This window comes from Canis lupus, chromosome 9 (genome assembly GCF_048164855.1).
Source record: "Canis lupus baileyi chromosome 9, mCanLup2.hap1, whole genome shotgun sequence".
Classification (NCBI taxonomy): domain Eukaryota; kingdom Metazoa; phylum Chordata; class Mammalia; order Carnivora; family Canidae; genus Canis; species Canis lupus.
The window spans coordinates 43,117,199-43,140,773 of record NC_132846.1 but is presented as its reverse complement, the minus strand read 5'-3'; the positions used below and the strand labels follow the sequence as shown (position 1 = coordinate 43,140,773).

The 23,575-nt window shown below is 42.6% G+C and overlaps 1 protein-coding gene and 1 long non-coding RNA gene across 4 annotated transcripts; one reads left to right on the top strand and one right to left on the bottom strand.

Moving 5' to 3' along the window:
* The first annotated feature begins 4,795 nt into the window (after positions 1–4,795).
* Positions 4,796–22,368, top strand: LOC140640136 (retinol dehydrogenase 11). 3 transcript variants are annotated; one of them, XM_072839032.1, is made up of 7 exons: positions 4,796–4,950; positions 7,696–7,814; positions 8,378–8,533; positions 10,108–10,212; positions 10,942–11,151; positions 13,696–13,885; positions 20,549–22,368. In XM_072839032.1, the coding sequence occupies exons 1-7, from the start codon at positions 4,946–4,948 to the stop codon at positions 20,649–20,651; spliced, it is 888 nt and encodes a 295-aa protein (XP_072695133.1). In that variant the 5' UTR covers positions 4,796–4,945; the 3' UTR covers positions 20,652–22,368. The 3 variants fall into 3 exon arrangements, with proteins under 3 accessions (XP_072695133.1, XP_072695132.1, XP_072695131.1); XM_072839031.1 differs by lacking the exons at positions 4,796–4,950; positions 20,549–22,368 and adding exons at positions 4,998–5,394; positions 16,123–17,607; XM_072839030.1 differs by lacking the exon at positions 4,796–4,950 and adding an exon at positions 5,226–5,394.
* Positions 9,450–13,860, bottom strand: LOC140640139 (uncharacterized). Its single transcript, XR_012036806.1, has 2 exons — positions 13,762–13,860; positions 9,450–9,958 (listed from the first exon to the last, which is right to left on the bottom strand). It is a non-coding gene; the product is annotated as an uncharacterized lncRNA (long non-coding RNA).
* Positions 22,369–23,575: the final 1,207 nt, after the last annotated feature.

The following is a 23,575-nucleotide window of genomic DNA, read 5'->3' as shown; positions in this document are numbered from 1 at the left end:
CCCATCCCCAGGAAGACACTGATCTGCTTTCTATCACCACAATCTATAATCCTTATTTTGCATTTTCTAGAATTTTACATAAATGGAATCATACAATATGCACTCTTTTTGGTCTGGCTTCTCTCATTAAACATAATTATTGGAGATTCATTCAGGCTTCTGTGTGTGTTGGAAGCCTAGTCCTTCTTATTTCTGAGTAATACATATTTCATTGTGTAGATATAGCACCATCTGTTTATCTGTTCAACCTGTTGGACACTTGATTGTTTCCTGTTTTTGATTAGTGCAAATAAAGCTATTATGATCATTGACACACAAGTCTTTGTATGAATAAACTTTCATTTCTCTTGGGGAATTACTGAAGAGTCATACAATAAGAGTATGTTTAACTGACATTTAACTTTAAAAAATTATAAACTATTTTCGAAAGTGGTTGTATCATTTTTACAAAAATTCTCAAAAGTGGGGATCCCTGGGTGGCGCAGCGGTTTGGCGCCTGCCTTTGGCCCAGGGCGCGATCCTGGAGACCCGGGATCGAATCCCACATCGGGCTCCCGGTGCATGGAGCCTGCTTCTCCCTCTGCCTGTGTCTCTGCCTCTCTCTCTCTCACTGTGTGCCTATCATAAATTAAAAAAAAAAAGTTTAAAAAATTCTCAAAAATGGTATATGAGCTCCACATTCTCATCAATACCTGGTATGGTCAGTCTTTTATATTTCAGCTATGATAGTAGATATGTGATGGTATTTTTTATTTTTTTTAAGATTTATTTATTTACTCATGAGAGAGAGAGAGGCAGAGACACAGGCAGAGGGAGAAGCAGGCTCCATGCAGGGAGCCTGATGTGGGACTCTATCCCGGGACTCCAGGATCATGCCCTGGGCCCAAGGCAGGCGCTAAACCTCTGAGCCACCCCGGGATCCCAGGTATTTTATTGTGGTTTTTATCTGCTGACCCCTAATGACTAATGATATTAAGCATTTTTTGGTGGCTTATTAGCCATCTGTATTATCTTCTTTGGTGATATAGTATTCAAATCACTTGGCAATTTTAAAAATTTAGTTATTTTCTTAATCCTGAGTTTGGGGATTTTTTAAAAATTCTGACCATAAAGACTTTATCAGGTATATGATTTGCAAATCTTTTCTTCCCATATTTGGTTTCTTTTAATTATCTTTCAAAGAGTAGATATTCTTAATTTTGATGAAATCCAATTTACCAATTTGTTCTTCTTTGGATCATCCTTCTGACGCTCTAAGTACTACTTCTTAAAATACCTTTTATTATTATTATTTTTTTAATTGTGAAGGGAATCTCCACCATTTGGCAATTAGGCCAATTCAATGAGACAAGTAGTTTCTTTCTTTTTTTAAAAAAATATATTTATTTATTTAACAGAGAGAGAGAGCGCGCGCGCACATGCACACAAGTAGGGGAGCAGCAGAGAGAGAGAGAGAGAGAGAGAGGGAACTCCCTGCTGAGCATGGAGCCTGGCCTGTAGGGCCAGGACTCTGAGATAATGACCTGTGCCGAAGGCAGATGTTTAACCAACTGAGCCACCCAGGTGTCCCTGAAGTACCTTTTTAATGCATTCTATCACACCACATTCCCTAGATTCCCTCCCATGCCAGTTATCAATTATTGCCTCTCAGCTCCAATTCATCCTTATTGCCTGCTCTGTGAAAGTGGAAATGGACCCTTGAAATATATTTTTCTTTGCCACCTGGCACGATATTAAACTTGAGACATTGCGGGAGGAAAGAGGTGTGCTTCCTAATTCTGGTGTGCTAGCTCTACAGGCAGTCTGCAGCAGTTGACTCCTGTGGTATGCACACTTTCTCTATCAGTACTCTGTGGCCAGCAGCTTCCTCTTTAGTGTTTTGTAACAGTGCTCCTTCTGTGAGACACCTCCCTGTGCATAACTGTCCCTGGCACCCTACACAGTAGATTTCCAGCAACTTCCACAGGTGCAGCTCCACAGCAACTTTTTGCCATTCAGTGCACTATTCCTGTCCCTTTCCAGCAAGGTCTGGAAGTGAAGGAGTCTCCTTGGGGTCTCTATCTCAGACCCAAGTTGTGGCTCTTTTGTATTATATTATTTCTATCACATCTACTATTACATTTTAAAAATACTACATTTTTATCTGCTCTTTTATTTTTTTAAGAGATTTTATTTATTCATGAAAGAGGAAGAGAGTGAGGCAGAGACATAGGCAGAGGGAGAAGCAGGCTCCATGCAGGAAACCCAATGTGGGACTCGATCCTGGGACTCCAGGATCATGCCCTGAGCCAAAGGCAGATATTCAACCGCTGAGCCACCCAGGTGTCCCATTACCTGCTCTTTTAATCTTCTTTAGAGTTCTCTTTACTTCTTCCTAATCCACAGGCTGGCAAACCACAGGCTAAATCCAGTCCACTGCCTGTTTTTGTAAATAAACAGGCCTGGAACACACTCATTCATCTACATGTTGTTTAGGGCTGCTTTTAGGCTGCAACACCAGAATTGAGCAGTTGCAACAGAAACCAGATGGCTCCCAAAGCCTAAAATATTTTTCTGTACAGAAAACATTTAATAGCTCCTGCACTAGCCAGTTCCTCATTACTGCAATTCCAATATGGCTCATAATTCTTTATACTGAACTCTCCCTGGGACACCTAGGTGGCTCAGTGTTTGGGCGTCTGCCTTCCGCTCAGGGCTTGATCTCAGAGTCCCAGGAATGAGTCCCATATCAGACTCCCTGCATGGAGCCTGTTTCTCCTGTCTCTGCCTCGCTCTGTGTCTCTCATGAATAAATAAATAATCTAAAAATAATAATAATCTGATTAACCCTCTCCATGCCTGTGATCCAATCAGGTTTAAAAAAAAAAAAATCTCGGGATCCCTGGGTGGCGCAGCGGTTTGGCGCCTGCCTTTGGCCCAGGGCGCGATCCTGGAGACCCGGGATCGAATCCCACATCGGGCTCCTGGTGCATGGAGCCTGCTTCTCCCTCTGCCTGTGTCTCTGCCTCTCTCCCTCTCTCTCTCTCTCTGTGACTATCATAAATAAATTAAAAAAAAAAAACCTCTCCCTGTTCAAGTTACTGCGTGGTGTCTCTAATCTCACTGAATCCAGTCTAACACCTCACCAACCTCTCTGTCCCTTTGTCACTGTCCATTTTCAGGCTCACCTTACTCTACCTATCCCATAATGTTAGGGCTCCCTAAGACCCTCCGTTCTGCTGTCATAGCCTCTCTAAGCCATTTGTTTACTCATCGTCCATTATTGGGTTTATCTGATGGTTTTTTTTTTTTAATCTGATGGTTTTTAATCGGAGTTGTACGAATGAAATTACATGAAAATTTCATGAGGATGTGCAAAAGCATATGGGAGGTCTCCAGCCTCATCTTTGGGCAATGTGACTTAGTAGTTAAGGGCACAGAGCCTGGATACATCCTTCTTAAGTTTGAATCCCAGTTCTACCATTATGGCCTAGGACAATTTATTTAACCTTGCTGTTGCCTCAGTATCCTCATCTATAAAACAGGAAAAAAAAAAAAACACACAACAAAAAACAAAAAACAAAAACAAAAAAACAAAACCTGTAGTCCTATTACAGGAATTAAGGTAGTTAATATTTATTTGTACAGAGCCTGGCACATAATAAGCACCATTTAAGCATTAGCTATTATTGTCATTTCTAGCACTCCCTCTTGCCCCTGCCACAACTAGACCAATGTTTTCCATTTTTCTAGTGCCCCTGCTTTCTCCATCTCTGAGCTCTCCATTGGGCTCTTCCCTCTGCTCAGAGCACTCTTGCCTGTATGTTGGCCCACTAACCCCTGACCTTCCCTCGGGCCTCAGCTCAAATGTTATTTCCTCAAAGAAGCTTTTCCGGATCTCCAGACTAGGAGGTATTTCATGCTATGACCTCCCAAACCTTTATTTTCCCTCATAATCCTCATCACAATTTATTCAGGACTGACTCAGTACAGTGCCTAGCATATTGTAGGAATAGAGTAAACATTTGTCAAATGAATGAATGAATAAGGAACAAAACACATGAAAGTCTTAATAAAAGCATAAAAACTTGAGCAGCCCCGGTGGAGCAGTGGTTTAGCGCCGCCTTCAGCCCAGGGTGTGATCCTGGAGACTCGGGATCAAGTCCCACATCAGGCTGCTTCTCCCTCTGCTTGTGTCTCTGCCTCTCTCTCTCTGTGTCTCTCATGAATAAATAAAGTCTTAAAAAAAAAGTGTAAAAACCTCTACATATAATAGGCACCACAATAATGAGCATATGACAAAATCTGATGATTATTAGTCTAATGTTAAATCAGTGAAAAAAAATTTTTTTAATCAGTGAAAATTTGTATTGTGAAGGAAAACTCCTCTTCAATTTCTATAAATATACTCATTTAAGTTGAGCTTGGAACATGACTTTCAATCAAATGGAAATGAATTATCCCAGTTATTGACTTGTTAAAACAACATCTCCCACCTCTACCTCCTGGAAACTAGATATTGGCCTCAGATGGCAGAGCTGAAAGGAATAATTGAACAGGGAATCCACTTGTTCTCAGAGAATTTTCATGGCCTTACTTCAAGACAGGATTACATATTTCATGAGTAAGCAAAACCAACTGTGCTAATCTGAGAAATTCAGTGCTACCCGGGGAGTTAATATATCTAATCCAAGTCACCAGGAAACCTGTGTCCTGTTATCAACTAAGACCCAAACAGCAGGAAAATCATGATAGTTAGCATGATGACACACAATAAAGTGATTCTCCCGCTAGTGTCTTCACGGACAGGTTGCTTATACTCCACTGGAGGAAAGAATCCCCAAGGAGGAAGGATTCTCACCTCCCCCCTTCCTTCCCAACTGTCAGACTCCAACTGCTCCTCTCCTGTGTAATCCGCCTCCTGGAACACTCCCCTGACGCCAATCTTTGATTCCCAGGAGAAACAATGCGGTAACTGGCTCATTATGGTTGGGGAAAATGTAACCAGGATCTGGACTTGGGCACCGGGAGCTAGAGGACCGGGGAGGTTTCACAACAACCCCGGTGGCCCGAGGACTGTGGGAGCTGGACGGTCCTAGAGGCCCTCGAGCGTAGATGCTCGGGCATTGGAGGCGTACGAGGCGCTACCAGGCAAGGGTCTGGTTGCCCGAGCCTCTGCAAGCAGCTCCCTCACGCCCAAGCTGTGGACTACATTTCCCAGACGGCTTTGCGCCCTGGGCCGTCGTACTAAGACTAGGGCGTGTCGGGGAGCAGCGGTCTCGCTCGGCCGGCGCGGTCTGGGCGTTTCGGTCCGTCCCTGCAGCCGCCGCAGCCGCCGGGCAAGATGATCACGTTCCTGCTCCTGCTCCTCCTTCTTCTCCCCCTTTTCCTGTACATCGCTGCACCCCAAATCAGGTCTGTGCAAATGTATTGCCTTCTCTTGAGGAGAATTCAGAAGGACGTTAATCCTCACCGGAGCTCTGTTTCCAAAAGAAGGAAAAGGAAAAAAAATTCCCCTGGGGGGGCTGGCTCCGTGTAGGTCGAGGCCGGGAGTTCGGTTGGTCGGAGGAGGTCTAGCTGTCCTGGATTGCGGGGAGCGAGAGCAGGAGACCCCAGGCGGCGGGAAGGGCACCTCACTTTGTTCCTCCCGGTCCCTTTTTTTTTTTTTTTCTTAGCAGCCCTTGCTTCCTGCTCCAGAGAATCCGGAATGCAAGGCTACCTCACTTAGGTTTCCAGCATTGCGGGATTTCAGACCTTAAAATGGAGTGTGGACCTTACGACTGTTTCTCCCCCTCGCTCCCACGCCTTGAACCAGCCCTGTCTTAGCTTCTTGCCTCCAGCCTTTGAAGTACAATGGAGCGATTCGACTTTTTTGCTTTCTGGAACTGTCCCTCGGTGGGGATCGTGGTATCTGGAGGCCCACTGCTTGCACTCTTGATGCTGTGAGATTCGCTCTTTCTCTGGGCGGATATTGGAAAGGAAAGAAATGAAGGGGTTTCATCCTGAGCCGCATCCTGCCTTCAGAGCAGGAGTGTCCGGGGGCCTGAATCATGCCCGGGATTTGGGGGTGGGGGGACGAGAGGCTGAAGGGTAGTGGTCTCTGGAGCTGGTGACACATCAGCCAATGGCTGGCTGGATGCCTCAGAGAATCGGCGGAGAGCAGCACAGCGGGCGCCTGCTGATTGGTTCTGAGTCAATCACCAGTAGTGACGGTGATCCAGAGACTGAGGACCCCGTCCTGCCCCGGGGGCGGGGCGGGGGCGGGGTCACCATCCACCCTCGTGCTCCTCTTCTAGTTTTTTTTTTTTCTCTCCTTTTCTGAACCCCTAGGGCTCCCACTCAGATAAGAACGCTTTTTATCTCTTGCCACCACAAGATCCTCTTACCCAAATAGTATCTCAATGAAAAGTTGAGCCTGGGGATCCCTGGGTGGCTCAGCGGTTTAGCGCCTGCCTTCAGCCCAGGGCCTGATCCTGGAGTCCTGGGATCGAGTCCCACATGGGGCTCCCTGCATGGAGCCTGTTGCTCCCTCTGCCTGTGTCTCTGCCTCTCTCTCTCTGTCTCTCATGAGTAAATAAAATCTTAAAAAAAAAAAAAAAAAAGTGGAGCCTGAACTGAAAACAGTGCTCACATCTCTGAGGAAGATTATACCGCAAGGGTCATAGCCCCAACCACCTGGCTAGGTCGTGGGAGCTAGCCCACAGCTAGACTTTTCCTACTTCATTGTCTCTTTGGTTCCTGTTGGTAAGGAGAAGAAAGAGCTCAGAAGAGATCCTGATTTGTTGTCATTCCTGGAGCTAAAACTGAAAGGATATGAAAAACTGACCAGGGAGGCTTGTTCTCTGAGGAGGAAGATATCTTTTGGTGAGCATCATGAGTTAGTTTGTTTTGCTTCCTTACTGGCCTGTGTGCACAAAGCAGGTAGCTTTAGTGGCTAGGCATGTGTGCCTTGCAGCCCCAAGTTCAATGAAAAAGCTGAAACACTCTTTAAAAGTGCATCTCCTGGTCAAGAGGGTTTTTTTTTGGTTTTGTTTTGTTTTTTTGACTTGAGTCTTGAAATTTGCAAAGAAAAAAAGAATAGTTTGAGAGGTGCTAATCCCTGTTGGTGGGTTCATTTCTTTGGAAAAGAGGGGTAGTATAGTGCTAGGAACAAAGACAAATTAAACCAGGACTTGAATCTCAGCTCCCCTTTGATTTGTGTCTTTTCTTTGTCTCATTTTTGATTGTGTGTGTGCATGTTTCCGTTTGTTTCACCCCAGGTTGATAAGCTTCCTTAATTTTAACTTTTTGTGTTGGATTAGCTCTGTATGGAGGCCATAAAGTGCCAGTTGTGGACAGATTGATGTAAGTGGACCAGTTCTTGCTTCTAGGCTGAGTCTTATGATTCCCTAAGCCTGTCAAAGAGCTCAAACTGAAGCCAGGTGCCTGAATAATCAAATATTTATCCAGTTCTTGTACTGCAGGGGGCAGCTCTAAAGTTTGCCATTATAATAAAATTGCTTTTGTTCTTGAGCAAGAGCAGAAAATTTTTGAGCAAAAAAACCTTGAGCAAGGGCAGAAAACTTTTCTTCAACTGTCCTTAATCTATAAAAGGACAGCACTGGAAAGAACCAAAGTAAACCTTAGCCTTGGGATCGGAAGACGTGGTAGCTGCAGGAACCTCTGGCTGAGACCAAGAGAATGAAGAATTGATGAGCTCTCCTTCTCTCTCTACAGGAAAATACTGTCTAGGGGTGTGTGTACATCAACTGTCCAACTTCCTGGGAAGGTAGCTGTGGTCACTGGAGCCAACACAGGCATTGGAAAGGAGACAGCAAAAGAGCTGGCTCAAAGAGGCAAGCTCATCTGCTTCTAATTCCCTCCTACTGCTGCCATTTTATCCCTCACAAGGATGACCATGCTGATTATTTTCCCCCAGTCTTGGAATTCGAGAACTCTCCAAGTGTCCCACAGATTTGCTGGTCTGAACCTAGTATAATTCACTACATATAATAGACACTTAATGACTTATTGATTTATTTTTCTTTTTTGATTTGCTCATCAAATACCCCTGTCATGAAGTAAGGGTAAAATTCCCATTTAAACAAAACAGTAGGGGTGCCTGGGTGGCTTGGCTGGTTAAGTGTCTGCCTTCAGCTCAGGTCATGATCCTAGGATACTGGGACTGAGCCCCACATTGAGCTCCAGCTCAGCGGGGAGTCTGCTTCCTCCTCTCCCTTGGCCCCTTCCCCTCTGCTCAAGCACTTTATCTGTCTCTCTTTCTTTCTCAAATAATTAAATAAAAATCTTTTTAAAATAGTAAAATAGAACAGGAAATCACACTTATAAGTCTATAAGTCTATAGTGTCTACTCAAAAGCAGAGCTGACAGTTTGTCTCTTTTATGTTTTGGTTGACAGGAGCCCGTGTATATTTAGCATGCCGGGATGTGCTAAAGGGGGAACTGGTGGCCCGAGAGATCCAGACCATGACAGGGAACAAACAGGTCTTAGTGCGGAAACTGGACTTGGCTGATACGAAATCTATTAGAGCCTTTGCTAAAGGCTTCTTAGCAGGTAAGTATAAAACTGGAGATTATGTTGTTGGTCTTGCAGTCAACATAGCAGACTTAGTTAAAGGAAAAGCTCCTTCTCCCTCTTTAATACATAGAAATGCTAGATAAGTTATAATCAAAAACTTTCATTTGTAGCTAACTCCTTAGTAACAAAGGGGGAATCCTTAAGAAGCAGAAACAAAAAATGAGTTTAAAAGTCATAGCAGGGATCCCTGGGTGGCGCAGCGGTTTGGCACCTGCCTTTGGCCCAGGGCGCGATCCGGGAGACCCTGGATCGAATCCCATGTCGGGCTCCCAGTGCATGGAGCCTGCTTCTCCCTCTGCCTGTGTCTCTGCCCCTCTCTCTCTCTCTCTCTCTCTCTCTCTCTCTCTCTGTGACTATCATAAATAAATAAAAATTAAAAAAAAAAAAAAGTCATAGCAGGGATCCCTGGGTGGCTCAGCGGTTTGGCGCTTGCCCTTGGCCCAGGGCGCAATCCTGGAGACCTGGGATCGAATCCCACATCGGGCTCCCGGTGCATGGAGCCTGCTTCTCCCTCTGCCTGTGTCTCTGCCTCTCTCTCTCTGTGTGACTATCATAAATAAATAAATAATTAATTAATTAAAAAAAAAATAAAAAATAAAAGTCATAGCAGTGCATAAGAACTAAAGCCAAAAACCTCACGGGAATATCAGAACTCAGTATGAGCTTTAGGGTCTGGAGTCTAAATACTCATACAGAGACAGGAGATGAGGCCGTAGGCCTTGAGGGGAGCTGTATCTTGGCTCCACATAGGGTTGGGATTCACAAAAAACTATATGGTCCATGGTATAGGGGCTTAAAAAAAGTAGGCAACCAGCTCCAAGACCTAGAAAAGAAGCTTATCTTCTCTTTAGGTCGTAGATGGTTAGAGAGTCATCTGCAAGATATTAGAACCTCAAGTTGGCATCATCTGTGTAGGAGAATTTATTACATCACCAAATGGTACAAGAATCTTGAGCTGAGGAGTTCACATAAAACCCTGTAGTATCACATCAAAATCAAACCCAAGAGTAGTCTGTAGGCATATCTCCTCATATCACAGGAATCTTGGCCTCCCTAGGTAAACAACTTCTACGGATATGAGCTCATAGTTAGAAATTACAAATTGCATGAGGAAAATAAGCCACAAAAAAAGAGTTGTCAGATGCAACAAAGAGGTGAAACCAGCACCTTTTGGCACCTTTTGGAGTTCTCCGGTGGCAGAGGTGCATACAAAACAGCCTTTTTTTCTCTTACTTTGGAATCTTCTGATTCAGCTCGGAAGGTCTTTCTATTAGGAGAGGTGAACAGAACATTTTCCAAAAAGCAGTTAAGTAGCTCTTCAGTTGGAAAGATCGGAAAGGCCATTTGGTTGTGTAAGAAGGAATTTTGCTCTGTAGTAAGTATGCAGGATTCAGCTAAAGTCTTAAACAGGGAAAAAAATACAAAATACAAATGAACAGGAAAGATTGAAGTCATGCATCACCATTTTTAAAGCATAGGCATAAGGCAGACTTCTCAGATATAACTGCAGTGGCTGGCTGCTTCAACACCACATCTCCTCTTCCCTGCAGAGGAAAAGCATCTTCACATTTTGATCAACAATGCAGGAGTGATGATGTGTCCCTACACTAAGACAGTAGATGGCTTTGAGATGCACATGGGTGTCAACCACTTGGGTAAGAAATCTGGTCTTGGGGCACCTGGGTGGCTTAGTAAGTTAAGTGTCTGCCTTCAGCTCAGGTCATGATCCTGGGATGGAGCCCCACATCTGGCTCCCTGCTAAGTGTGGAGTCTGCTTCTCGCTCTGCTCCTTCCCAGCTCATGCTTGCATACACACTCTCAAATAAATAAATAAAATCTTAAAAAAGAAAAAAAAAAGGGAAGAAGAAATCTGGTCTCAACAAAACTAGAAGAAATCCAGAGTTCTCCTTAAAAAACTTAGGGGTTAGACTGAGCCGTCATTGTGGTGTAAGTGACCTCTGGGCCCTGATAGACCACAAGTGAATGGTTCTGCCCAGAAGTTCAGGGATAAACTTAGGCCCTCTTGAGGTTCCACCATATTTTAATTTGCAATCCAGATTCAATTTACCTTGGGGTATTTTTGAACAGCCTAATTTAACTGGGGGCTGTGTTGCTTTCTTTGTGGTGATCCTCATGGCCAGCATCAGATAGACCCTGCCTGCCCTTGAGTGATATTAATCAAAGTCGGAAGGAGACAAGACTTCATTCATATTCACATGATCCAGACCTCCCTCATGGAAGGTATTTCCCCAAACCCTCACTGAACTTGTTCTGTAGTTGATAATTAATGAGGCAAAAAGCCATGTTCCTGAGTTTTCTGCAGGGCTCATTATTCCCTTTACCCTGGCATTGGCCCCGGCCATTAATTCTAGTTTTTCTCATAGGTCACTTCCTCTTGACCCACCTGCTGCTAGAGAAGCTGAAGGAGTCAGCCCCATCAAGGATAGTGAATGTGTCTTCCCTAGCACATCACCTGGGAAGGATCCACTTCCATGACCTACAGGGCGAGAAATTCTATAATTCAGGTCTGGCCTACTGTCACAGCAAGTTAGCCAACATTCTCTTCACCCAAGAACTGGCTCGGAGGCTCAAAGGTAGGCTTAGAAGAAATGAGTATAGAGATAAGAGTCAATGGGAAGTAGCAAAAAGCCACAGAATACCTACTGTTCTCTGGAGCCCATCCCCTGGACAAAACCTGATGCCATGACTGTAACTGTATTATTTTAGTAAGTAGCCCACAACTGAATATTGGAGGTGGCTGGCAGGAGATTGGGAAATTCTGACTTTGAGTCTTAAGGCTTGGCTTTAGCGCTTATAGCTGTGTGACCTGCAGCAAGCTACTTAACTTTTCAAGACTTATTTCCTCATAAGTAAAATGGGACTACTTTATAGGTTATTGTCCTCGTTAGGTCAGCCCTTGTGAGCAAGCAAGGTTTTTTATTCATAGTGAGACTAGATAGAAGGGAGGGACCTGGGAGTGCCTGGGTGGCTCAGTTGGCTCAGTGTCTGACTCTTGATTTGGGCTCAGGTCATGATCTCAGGGTTGTGAGATTGAGCTCTGAATCAGGCTCTGGGCTCAGCACAGAGTCTGCCTGAGATTTGCTCTCTCCCTCTCCCTCTGCCCCACCTATGCATGTGCTCTCTCTTTCTCTCTCAGATAAATAAATAAAATCTTTGAAAAAAAATGTGTGTGGGAGAGGGACCTGATCTGGCACCAGATACAACCATTAGTATAAAACAGGTGCTGGACTATGGTGGTGGTAGGGAGCAGGACTGTCTCCCTAACAGCAGAAGGTTACATAAGAGAGAAATGTATGCTTGAAGAGGGGAGTCTCCAATCACAAATACAGAGGTCTTTTGCCCTGCCTGCTCTGAATTTTCGATAAAAAGTAGAGTAATTCAGGGCAGACAGCTGGAGTTGCCTTAGGAATGGAGGCAGGCAGAATTTTGGCTCAAGGAGTCAGACGCAGGAGCCCCATCATTGAATGAGCTCATCAAACTATGTGGAAATTAAATAGGTTACAGAGTGGGTGGGACAAAGCATCTAAGGATGTTGAGAAACATTCCAGGCAGACAGAATAAAATGTTCAAGGGTCTGGGCTCAGTTTGAGTAATTGAGAGGCTGCTGTGATTAAAATGTAGAAAGCAAGAAGAATAGAGGTCTGAGCTGAGACTGGTGAGGTAGACAGAAGCAAAATCTATAGAGGCTGTGGTAGGGATTTTAGTGGAAGAGCACTGGAGAACCTTTAAAATGAAAGCCTTTTTTAAAAGGGGGGCAGGAGGGGCGCCTGGGTGGCTTAGTGGTTGAGAGTCTGCTTTTGGCTCAGGTCATGATCCTGGGGGCCTGGGATCAAGTTCTGCATCAGGCTCCCTGCTCAGTGGGGAGCCTGCTTGTTCCTCTGCCTATGTCTCCGAATAAATTTTTTTAAAAATGGGGGCAGGAGTGCATGCAGCAGGTGATTTCTGTAGTCTAGGTGAGAAATGAGGGTGGCTTGGACCACAGTGGAGACGGAGGGTAGTAGACACTCCTAAGAGTTATTTAGGATGGGAAACCCCCAGGGCTTGTTGATGGATATACATGGTAAGGTGGGGAGTTATCAAGAACTGCTCTGTGTGCCTGCCTGGTTGGGAGTTAGGGAACACTGCAAGATCCAGGTTTGGCCTTAAAAGTATGAAGTTAGTTTTGGAGTGTGTGAGCATTACTATGGGTCATCTAGAATAGATGTCAAGTTGGAAATAATATATGTCCATAGTCCTTTATCTGCAATCATGAAATCCACAAAGACATGAAAATTCACTTTTTTCAGAAGCTTGACACCAAAGCTCATTTGGCAGCAAAACTTCACTTGTACTAGGGAGATTAGATTATAAACAGTACTGTTTATAACCTAATATATATATATTATACCTAATATATGTGTGTGTGTATATATATATATATATATATGCCATATTATTTTTCTAAAATCAATAAAAATTTACTGGGTGCAAGAATTAGGTTTACCCCTATTTTAAGAGGAAACTGAGTCACAACATAGGGAGATTGCCCTGGGTCACACAGCTAATGAGAGGCAAAGCTAGGATTTGAAACTGGGCAGTCTGACCACAGAGTCTGTGCCCTTAGCCACTAGAATATACTGCCTCTCATAGTCAGCCAAGAGTTCAAAGGAGTATAATGTGCACAAAAATGTGCCTGCCATATAGTTACAGAGAGGGAGTTTAGCAAGCCATGAGAATTCCAGCATTTGAAGTTTGGGTAGAAGATGATGGACTGGTCCAGGAAACTGGTAGGAAGTAGTGGGTTAAGAACACCAGAAGGAGGGTGGGGTCACAGAAGCCAACAAAAAGGCAGCTTTGAGAAAAGAATGATTATTGTTGTCAAGTGCTCCTGAGAGGTTGAGTTCTGCCTCTACTGTTCCCTAACAGTGAATAACCTCGTTGAGCTTTAATCTTAACCTATGGATCCTCCATTGGGATTTATAAATTACTGTGAGGAGTCCCTGTAATACTATTGTGGGAAGGGAGTCTTCATGGGGTCAAATGTTTGTTCACACCCTCTGCTCTCCTTGGCTATTTGACAATATCAAATTATGTCTTCCTCTATGTGGTACCCGCCCCCCCCCCCCCCCCCCAATCAGGCTCTGGCATTACAGCGTACTCTGTACACCCTGGCACAGTCAAATCTGAACTGGTTCGGCACTCACCTTTCATGAAATGGATGTGGTGGCTTTTCTCCTTCTTCATCAAGACCCCTCAACAGGGAGCGCAGACCAGCCTGTATTGTGCCATCACGGAAGGTCTTGAGGTTCTAAGTGGGCATCATTTCAGGTATGAATGTATTTATTTTTGATGATGGGGTTTTACTGCCCAAAGGAAATAATTTGGATTTGTCTGGTGTACTATACTCCTCTTAAAAAGTACTTTGTGCGACATATCTTTTGTCTTTTCACTCGGGTTCCTACCTGGTAATAAGGGGGTTGACTCATTTGCATTTTTTGTGGTACGGCTAGGTTTGATTTTCTCCATGGCAATCATTTGTTATGTTTTCTGGCTGTTTCTTTTCTTCCTATCTTATGTTATGTCCATCCAGTTTTCTTTTTTTTTTTTTTTTTTTTTTTTCCATCCAGTTTTCTTTGTTCCTTCTTGGACTCCTAGTTCAATTTTTTTTTTTTTTTTACATTAAAAAGAATTTTTTTTTAAAATATTTTATTTATTTATTCATTCATGAGAGACAGAGAGAGAGAGAGGCAGAGACACAGGCAGAGGGAGAAGCAGGCTCCATGCAGGGAGCCCGACGTGGGACTCAACCCCAGGACTCCAGGATCACATCCTGGGCCAAAGGCAGGCGCTAAACCGCTGAGTCACCCAGGGATACCCTACGTTAAAAAGAATTTGAATCTGTATTTCTCTATTGTCTTCAGGACTAAAGTAATATTGATAGACTCCCTTCGTGAATCAATGAAAACTTTTAAAACTTTTTATTGTAGACAACTTTGAATATACACAGTAGTTGATAAAATAGCACATTGAACGCCCCCACCCCCACCCCCACTGTATGCCCATAAGGGCAGCCTCAACAACCATTAAGCTGTGGCTAGCACTCCTCTATCTCCATGCACCAGGCCTTCCCGTATTTCCCCCCCCTCATGTTTTTTTTTTAAGATTTTATTTATTTATTCATGAGAGAGACAGAGAGAGAGAGAGAGAGAGAGGCAGAGACACAGGCAGAGGGAGAAGCAGGCTCCATGCAGGGAGCCCGACGTGGGACTCGATCCCGGGACTCCAGGATCACGCCCTGGGCCAAAGGCAGGCGCTAAACCGCTAAGCCACCTAGGGATTCCCCCTCTCATGTTATTTTGAAGCAAATCTCAGACATCACATAAGACTGAAATTTTATAATGTTTTTACCTCCCCCTTCAAGATCATGTGGAAATAACTTGACATTTTAGAGAAAGGGCTGTAAATAAATTAAAATTAGAAAGAAAGGTAGACTGTTAGATAATGAAAGGCCCATAGTATCAGGCTTGGAGAGGAGCCACAGAAGTTGTTCCGGTAGAGAAATAATTTGCTCGGTGCTTTAGTGAAACATCCCTGGTGACTTTGTTTAATGAATGAATAAATAATCCAAGTGAGAGAATGAGTTCCTGATTTAGGGTAATGACAGTTGGAATACAAAGGAAGGTTAAGTGATAGAAGCCCTGAGGAGGCAGAATTTTTATGGCTTGATAACTAAATGAGTGAGGGGTCAGGGAGGAGTTAGTGACCTGGGGTCAAGCCTCACTTACTCGGAGATGGATAATGACATTAACTGAGACAGCAGACATGGAAAAATCACATGTAGAGCTTAGGGTTCTTTGATTCCAAAGCAGTGGAAATAGACTCACACTAACTTAAGTGAGAAGGGAATTTATTAAAATATGGGGATTCTCCTAAGAACCAAAGAGAAGACTGAAAAGTCAGGCTTAGAACAGACAGTGGCCAGTCAGCTGGCCAAGGCACTGCTGCTGGAATGAGCATAGGCCCACTACCTTCAGTCTTTGTTTTATTGCTCACCATTCACTCTCTAGCAAGGAAGCACTGGATCTTTCATCCTCTCATCCTCACTCCCTTGGTGAGGGGAAGACCGGCTCTTGATTAATGGGGTTTTCAAACTGTGGGAAGAAGGTAATTCCTCAGAAAGGGATCAGGTTGCTATTGCTGAAACAGTGTGGAATGGAGGTGCCTGGATGGCTCAGTCCGTGAAGCATCTGACTCTTGATCTGCTCAGGTCTTAATCTCAGGGTTGTGGAGATGGAGCCCTGCATTGGGATCCACGCTGGGCATGGCCCCTGCTTGAGACTCTCCTTTACCTCTGTCCCATCACCCCCTTAAAAAAAAAGAATGTGAATAGGCTGGTTGCCCACTATGTAATAAACCTAGCTCGGTCCATGTTGAGTTTGTTATCCATAGGACTCCATGTGAGTAGAAATGTATAGCATTGGAAATATGATCTGAAACCCAGGAAGATAAATTTATTTTTTATTTTATTTTATTTTTTTTAAGATTTTTTATTTTTTTATTCATAGAGACACAGAGAAAGAGAGAGAGGCAGAGACACGGGCAGAGGGAGAAGCAGGCTCCATGCAGGGAGCCTGATGTGGGACTCGATCCCAGGTCTCCAGGATCATGCCCCGGACTGCAGGCAGCGCTAAACTGCTGCGCCACTGGAGCTGCTCAGGAAGATAAATTTATATAGTTTTATGTACTAGAAAGATTTTCCATAAGTGACTGGATTCATCTTCCCTGGAGATTTTAAGCCTGTGACAGCTGTTTAAAGAAAGTTAGCCTCAAATCCGTGACTTAGTAATTATTTAATTGACTTTTGAAGAGCCTTTACAGTGCCATGGATTCTTAATTTTAAGTATTTCGAAGATCCAACAGCAGCTATATTGACCACTATCAAAAAATGAACATAAGTCTCTCTTAACTGAAGCATTGAAACTTTGCACTGGTTATACTTTCTGACTGAAATCACAAATCTACTTTTTGTGTCTATGGATCTGTCTGTACTGGACATTTCATATCAATGGAATCATATAATATGTGGCCTTTTGTGATTGGCTTCTTGCTCACTTAGCATAATGTGTTCAAGGTCATCTGTGCCAAAGCATGTATCAGTGTATCATTCCTTTTAATCACCAAATAATGTTTGATTTTGTGGATATACCATATTTTATTTATCCATTCATCAGTTGATGGGCATTTGAATTATCACTTTTTGGCTAATTGAGTAATGAGGCTATGATATTCACGTACAGATTTTTGTATGGAGATTTCTCTTGGTTTATATACCTATAAATGGAATCCCACTGGAATATGGGTCGTAGGGATGCCTGGGTGGCTCAGCAGTTTAGCATCTGCCTTCGGCCCAGGGCATAATCATGGAGTCCCAGGATCGAGTCCCACATTGGGTTCCCTGCATGGAGCCTGCTTCTCCCTCTGCCTGTGTCTCTGCCTCTCTCTCTCTCTCTCTCATGAATAAATAAATAAAATCTTAAAAAAAATACATGGGGGGGGGAATACGGGAAGGGCTGTGTCTCTGCCTCTCTCATGAATAAATAAATTAAATCTTAAAAAAAAAAAAAAAGAAGAATATGGGTTGTATATCAACTCCATGTTTAACTGTTGAGGAACTGTCAGACTGATTTCCCACCTGGCTGTACCATTTTATGTTGCCACCAGCAGTGGATAAGTGTCCCAATTTCTCTGTACCCTTGCTTACACTTCTTATTGTCTGTCCTTTTGATTTTAGCCATCCTGGTAAGCATGAAGTAATTTTTCTACTTATGTTTTTCTAGTTTTTCTCATTGGTTTTCATTTGCACTTTTCTGCTAATGATGTTAAGCTTCTTTTCATGCACTTATTGTCCATTTGTTTATCTTTATTGGAGAAATGCCTATTCAAATCCTTAGTCCATTTTTAAAATGGATCATTGTCTTTTTATTGTTTAATTGTAATAGTTCTTTATATAGTCTGGATTCAAGTCCCTTATCAAATGTGTGATTTACAAATATTTTCTCCCATTCTTTGGTTTGTTTCTTTACTTTTTTTATGGTGTCTTTTGAAGCAGAGAAGTTTTTTGATGAAGTATAATTTACTGATTTTTTTTTTTTTGTCACTTGTGCTTTTGGTGTTATATCTAGGAAACCATTGTCTAACCGAAGGTCACGAAGATTTACTATGTTTTCTTCTAATTGTTTTATAATTTGAGCATTACATTTCTATCTATGATTCATTTTGAATTAATTTCTATATATATTATGAGGTAGGAGTCCCACTTCAATTTTGCATGTGGATATCCAGTTGTCCCAGAACTGTTTGTTGAAAAGTTGTTTTTTCCAACAACTTTTGAATTTTGTTAGCTGTATTAAAATGACTTGGGCTGGGACACTTGGGTAGCTCAGTTGGTTCAGCATCCAACGCTTGATCTTGGCTCAGGTCTTGATCTCAGGGCCATGAGTTCATGCTCTTTGTTAGGAAAAAAAAAAAATTCCTTGGGCTGCCATAATGGAATACCAGAAATTAATTTCCCTACAGTTCCGGAGGATGGGAGTTCAAGATCAAGGTGCCAGCAGGGTTGGTTTCTGGTGAGGCCTCTATTCCTGGCTTATAGAGGGCTGCCTGCGTGCTCTGTCCTCACATGGCTTTTACTCTATGTGTGCACATTCCTGGTGTCTCCTCTTCTTATAAGGACACTAACTAGTCTTACTGAATAGGGCCCTATATTTATGACCTTACTTAACCTTAATTATCTCTTTAAAGGCCCTATCTCCAAATATAGTCACATTATGTATTAGAGATTCAACATACAGACTTTGGGGGACGTGATTCAGTCTATAACAGAATTATCAAAAATCAGTTGACGATAAATGTAAGGGTACCTCTATATTTTTAGTTTTGTTCTATTTATGTGTAGGTCTATCCTTATGCCAATAGTACAGTGTCTTGATTATTATGGCTTTGTAGTAAGTTTTGAAATTGGTCTTTTTATGTATACTGATTGATAATCCCCAAATTCCTACTGGAAATATCAGCACCGTGACTGTGCTAATGCCATAACCACACTTAAGTAGCTTTTACAGTGGTATTTGAGTAAATTTTACAGCATGTCTTAGCTTATGGCACAAGGCACTTTCATGCCCATTATGTCATTATCTGTCATAACCTTCCAAAGAATGTAAGGCACAACACAGTAGAGACTATAGGGGCTTACAGAGGCCAACTTATTTCCAGAGAGTCTTATGGAGGCTTTGGTTCTCAGTGATGGTCTTTTTACTCAGCAGTGGCAGGCTGTGCTGGTCATGCTGGTGAATTCCCTTAAACAGAAGTACTATACTTACAAGTTTTGTTTTGTAAATGTGAAGATATCTTTAAGTGGTGTTTCTCAAACTTTTGTGCATTTTAGAATCATCTAAGGAAGTGGTTGAAAACAGAATCCTGGGCCTCTACCCTAGAGATTCTGATTTAGCAGGTTTGTATGGGGCCTGAGAATTGGCATTTCTAGCAAGCTCCCAGATGATGCTCCTGGTAGTCCATAACCCACTCTTTGATTAGCAGTGTCTCCATGGACATAATGTTAGGAGTTTGCTTCATGTGCTTACTTCAGACTTGCCAACTTTCCTTTTCACCTTCAGAATTTGCTTAAAATGTCTTGGAAGCAATTTCCTTGAAATAGTATAATTCTTAAAATTGCTTCTTATGTGACGTAAAAGATTGCAATCTGTTAAAAAAAAAAAAAGATTGCAATCTGTTTACTCAATCACTTTTTTAAAAACCCTTTATTGAATACCTGCCATGTACTAGATGCAGCAAATAACAAAAATGAGTAAACTTTTCCTTGAGAAAACTTTCTGGGCAGTGCACAGTTTGTATACCTCTCCTGCATTTAATAGAGACTTAAAATAATTAGGCGTACAACAATGAAGAGAAAGTATATGAAAACACTTGGAAAAAAAAAAAAACACTTGGTACCTTATTGTTACATTTCTCTTATGCTATCAATCTTTTCCTTCCTTTGTTGTTTATGAAGCTGGCTTTACTTGTTATTTGAGTTTATAAACAGTTATAATTGGTGGCACAGGTGCAGTTGATTAAGAATCCAACTGTGGTTTTGGCTTAGGTCATGTTCTCAAGGTCATGAGATTGAGCCCTGCATTGGGTTTTGTGCTCATTGAGGAGTCTGCCTGGGATTCTCTCTCTCCCACGCCCTCTCTAACCCCTCCGCCTCATATTCTCTCTCTCTCTCTCTCCCTCTCTCAAATATTTAAATTAAAAAAAAATAGAAAAATAAAGTTATAATTGCAAGTAGACCAGAAATAGTAGGTTTCAGAGGAGTTTTTGTTTGTTTTAACCACTCCGAGCATCTGTAACCAATGTAATCTCTGCAACCTGACACAGTACAAGTCCTGTGTGAACAGGCTGGATATACACAGGTGTCAGTCAGACACTGATGTTATAGTTAAATATATACATATAAAGGAGAATATGAAGACTAAATGCTATGCATTATATATTAGACATTCTGATGAAAGGTAGCCTGGTGAGGAGATCTCAATGATAATTACATTTTCTCAGAGGTAAGGATTGGAGAATGAAGAGATAAGACAAAGACTGGCCCTATGAAGTACATAGAAGATATGTCATCCCTTGGTTGTTCTTCTGTCACATTCCTTGTTCCAGTCAGAGAACAGACTCCATTCTTTTTTTTTAATTTTTTTTAATTTTTTTTTATTTATGATAGTCACAGAGAGAGAGAGAGAGAGAGAGAGAGGCAGAGACACAGGCAGAGGGAGAAGCAGGCTCCATGCACCGGGAGCCCGATGTGGGATTCGATCCCGGGTCTCCAGGATCGTGCCCTGGGCCAAAGGCAGGCGCCAAACCACTGCGCCACCCAGGGATCCCCAGACTCCATTCTTAAACCCTGTGTTCTAAGCCTCTGTCTTTCCTTTCCAGTGACTGCAGTGTGGCATGGGTCTCTGCCCAGGCTCGGAATGAGACAATAGCAAGGCGGCTATGGGATGTCAGCTGTGACCTGCTGGGCATCCCTATAGACTGACAGGTGGTAGCAGTTGGGCTCAGGAGGAACATGCAGCAGACTACTGAGCACTCCCTGCCAAAATGATTCTCCTTCATGAGGGCCAAAACCTTGAGCACAAAGAGAACAAACTTTTTATCCCTGCCTGCTCGATGTCTGAGAAAAGCCCAGTGGACACTGCCAGATTCATCAAAACACCTTACATTAGTTCAGATTTACTTTACTCTTATTACTGCCAGAGTTACAAGGGATATCATAGGATAAGATCCTCATATGACCTGCAAACTCATACTCGCCTCCTGAAACCTACCACCTAGGAGAATCTTAGCTATGGCAGGGTCAATTTATGGCAGTTTGGACTACTTTCTATCCTCCTGACCACTGACCAACCTTCATTTCAAGAGGTCCACACTGCAGCCCCAGGTGAACTCCGAGAGTCAACAGTGGCTTGGCTCAAGAACAGCCAAGGTGAGGACTCATCCCTCATCTATTGAGAAAACCACCATATGCCAACATCTAGATTCTTTCAGGAAACTCGTAACTGAATCTGGATTATGGCATGGCTTTATCTCTGACAACCTAAAGCCACTGCTGTTAAGACACTTTTACATGTCTAGATCACAGGAGAGCTTCCTTTTCTAAGAAGTTTGTGGAATTGGAAGGATGGCAGAAATTTGGGGGAAGGCAGAAATAAAAATCAAGTTTAAACTGTAATTTTCCTGTTTCTCAGGCCAGCAAGTGGGTAAAGAAAGGAGTAGTATGGGAAGATAGACCACCTACCTGATTTCAGTTTACTGACCCCAGACCCATGGAGGCCTTTTTGTGCCTTAGTTTCTCTTAGATAATCAGAAGAAGGGAAAGGCTATTTGGTGATTGACACTGTGTATATCTTTGTGTGTTCTTATGTAGTTAGGGAGTTGGGATTATTTTCACAAAATTCAAAATAGCCACAAAGGAACTGTATTAAACTGGACTCAGTGCAGGTAAGTGTTCAAAGATGGAGTAAACAGTGACATCCAATCTTTAATGGAAATGGGTAAAGCTGCAAAGGGAAGCATATTCTGTGTATGTGGATAACTACTCAACAAGAAGCGCATGGGTAGCAGGGAAGAAGTCCAAAAAAGAGAAGAATCCCGGATTCTTCTGGAATGCAGTGAAAGGACTAGTTAAGGACTCAAAAAGCAAAGACACAGCTAAAGATGGGTATATGTAACTATGGAAGAATTGAGGGTGAGCACTCCAGTTAGCAAGACTCATACTGCTCTGTCTTAATAAGCACCAGTCAATCAATGTGGCAGAAAAAGATCCAAAGCAAAACAATTCTTTATTTGGTAAAATTATCCTAAGGAGTGATATGAGTAATTTTACAGTCAATTTCATAATCTTCAGAGCATTTCCGTACGTTACATTGACAAGATTTAAATGTCTATTTGGTAAAAAAATATACATTTAATTTGGAGAACTTTTATCAAAGGTCATGCTGCCAAAGGAAATTGGAGGAATCCAGAATGTTCCCATCACTTGCTTGGAGTATGTTATTCTAGTAGTTTGTGATTTTTTCCATGGACTGACAATTAGATATTCACTTTGGTGGGAAAAAGTTATAAGATCACAGTCTTCTCATATTTGTGAATGAACATTCTCTTGTAGAACTTGTTTGGACTATTAAGGTATATATTTAGAAATGGTAAAAAAAAAAAAAAAGTGGTTTTATGGAAAAATTGGAAAATTTTAAGAAGTTAATATTTTACTTAATTTATGTTGAACCGTCAATGACAAAAATTTTTTGATTATGTTATTTGCCAAAATAAAAACTGTAAGAATTAAAGTTTAGAGTCAACAGAAGAAAACAAATAAATGAAAGTTTAGTCATAAGACGAAAATACTTTTCATTATTAGGGTTATACAGTCACTTCTCATTTTTAAGGGTAATTTGTCCCAGAGTCTCACCACAGCACAGTCTCAATTCAAATGTCATTAACTTCGGTCATGTGATAACATGATCACTGATTCACCTATTTTCTACCTGTCTTTTATGATGCTGTTTAAAGAATAAAGAGTCCTTTATTCCATCCGAGGCTATTATGTTTCTCTCTCTCTCTCTCTCTCTCTCTCTCTTTTTTTTAAGATTGTATTTATTCATGAGAGAGGCAGAGACACAGCAAGAGAGAGAAGCAGGCTCCATGCAGGGAGCCCGACGTGGGACTCGATCCCAGGTCTCCGGGATCAGGCCCTGGCTTAAGGCGGCGCAAACCGCTGAGCCCCCCGGGCTGCCTTTTTGTACCTGCCCCTTCTGTCACAATGCCGTGGGACTTCTCACTGTACACTTCCACTAACACCTTCAGAGTTTGCTCTCTATACTCAGTGAATATTAGGCGCTCAACGTGTTCGTTGAATCAGTGGTCAAGGAGTCAGTCTAATAAAAATAAAGGTCCAGGAGATCTAAATCACCAGATCATCTCCCCCTCGACAGTCCCATATCTTTTAGTGTGTTTGCGCAGTTTTATATATTGGGCTGCCAAGCAGATCTTTCAGAGAGGGCTTCGATAGGAAAACCATGAAATAGTTGGAAATAGGAATTTCCCACCACCGAACCGTGAAAGCCAATGTAGTGAGTGCAGAAAAGGACTTCGTAATTGTTAACACATTATACAGAGTGGGAAAGAGACCTGACGAAGCGGGTCACCGCCTTGCTCCCCACATCACCAAAAAACAAAACAAAACAAAACAAAAAACCAAGTGCAGAGTGACCTTTATTCACCAACATACGCCCAAATCCAGCAGGACTACGCCTAACAAACACACTGCTGAGTGGCTGCATCCGGCGAGCCCAGACGCCGGAGGCCGAGCGTACTTTGCAGTCCTGCTGCCCGGGGACAACTTCGGAAAGCATGTGACCCTCCTCGCTTGGCCGCCCCGAAGTCCTCTACCGCTCGCGGGCAAGC

What these genes read in the sequence shown, in the direction of transcription:
- LOC140640136 (XM_072839030.1), top strand. Translation starts at nt 5,324, where the DNA reads ATGATCACGTTCCTGCTCCTGCTCCTCCTTCTTCTCCCCCTTTTCCTG. An exon ending in ATCGCTGCACCCCAAATCAG is followed by an intron (nt 5,395 to 7,695) that starts GTCTGTGCAAAT and finishes CTCTCTCTACAG; the next exon opens with GAAAATACTGTCTAGGGGTG. An exon ending in CTAAGTGGGCATCATTTCAG is followed by an intron (nt 13,886 to 20,548) that starts GTATGAATGTAT and finishes TTTCCTTTCCAG; the next exon opens with TGACTGCAGTGTGGCATGGG.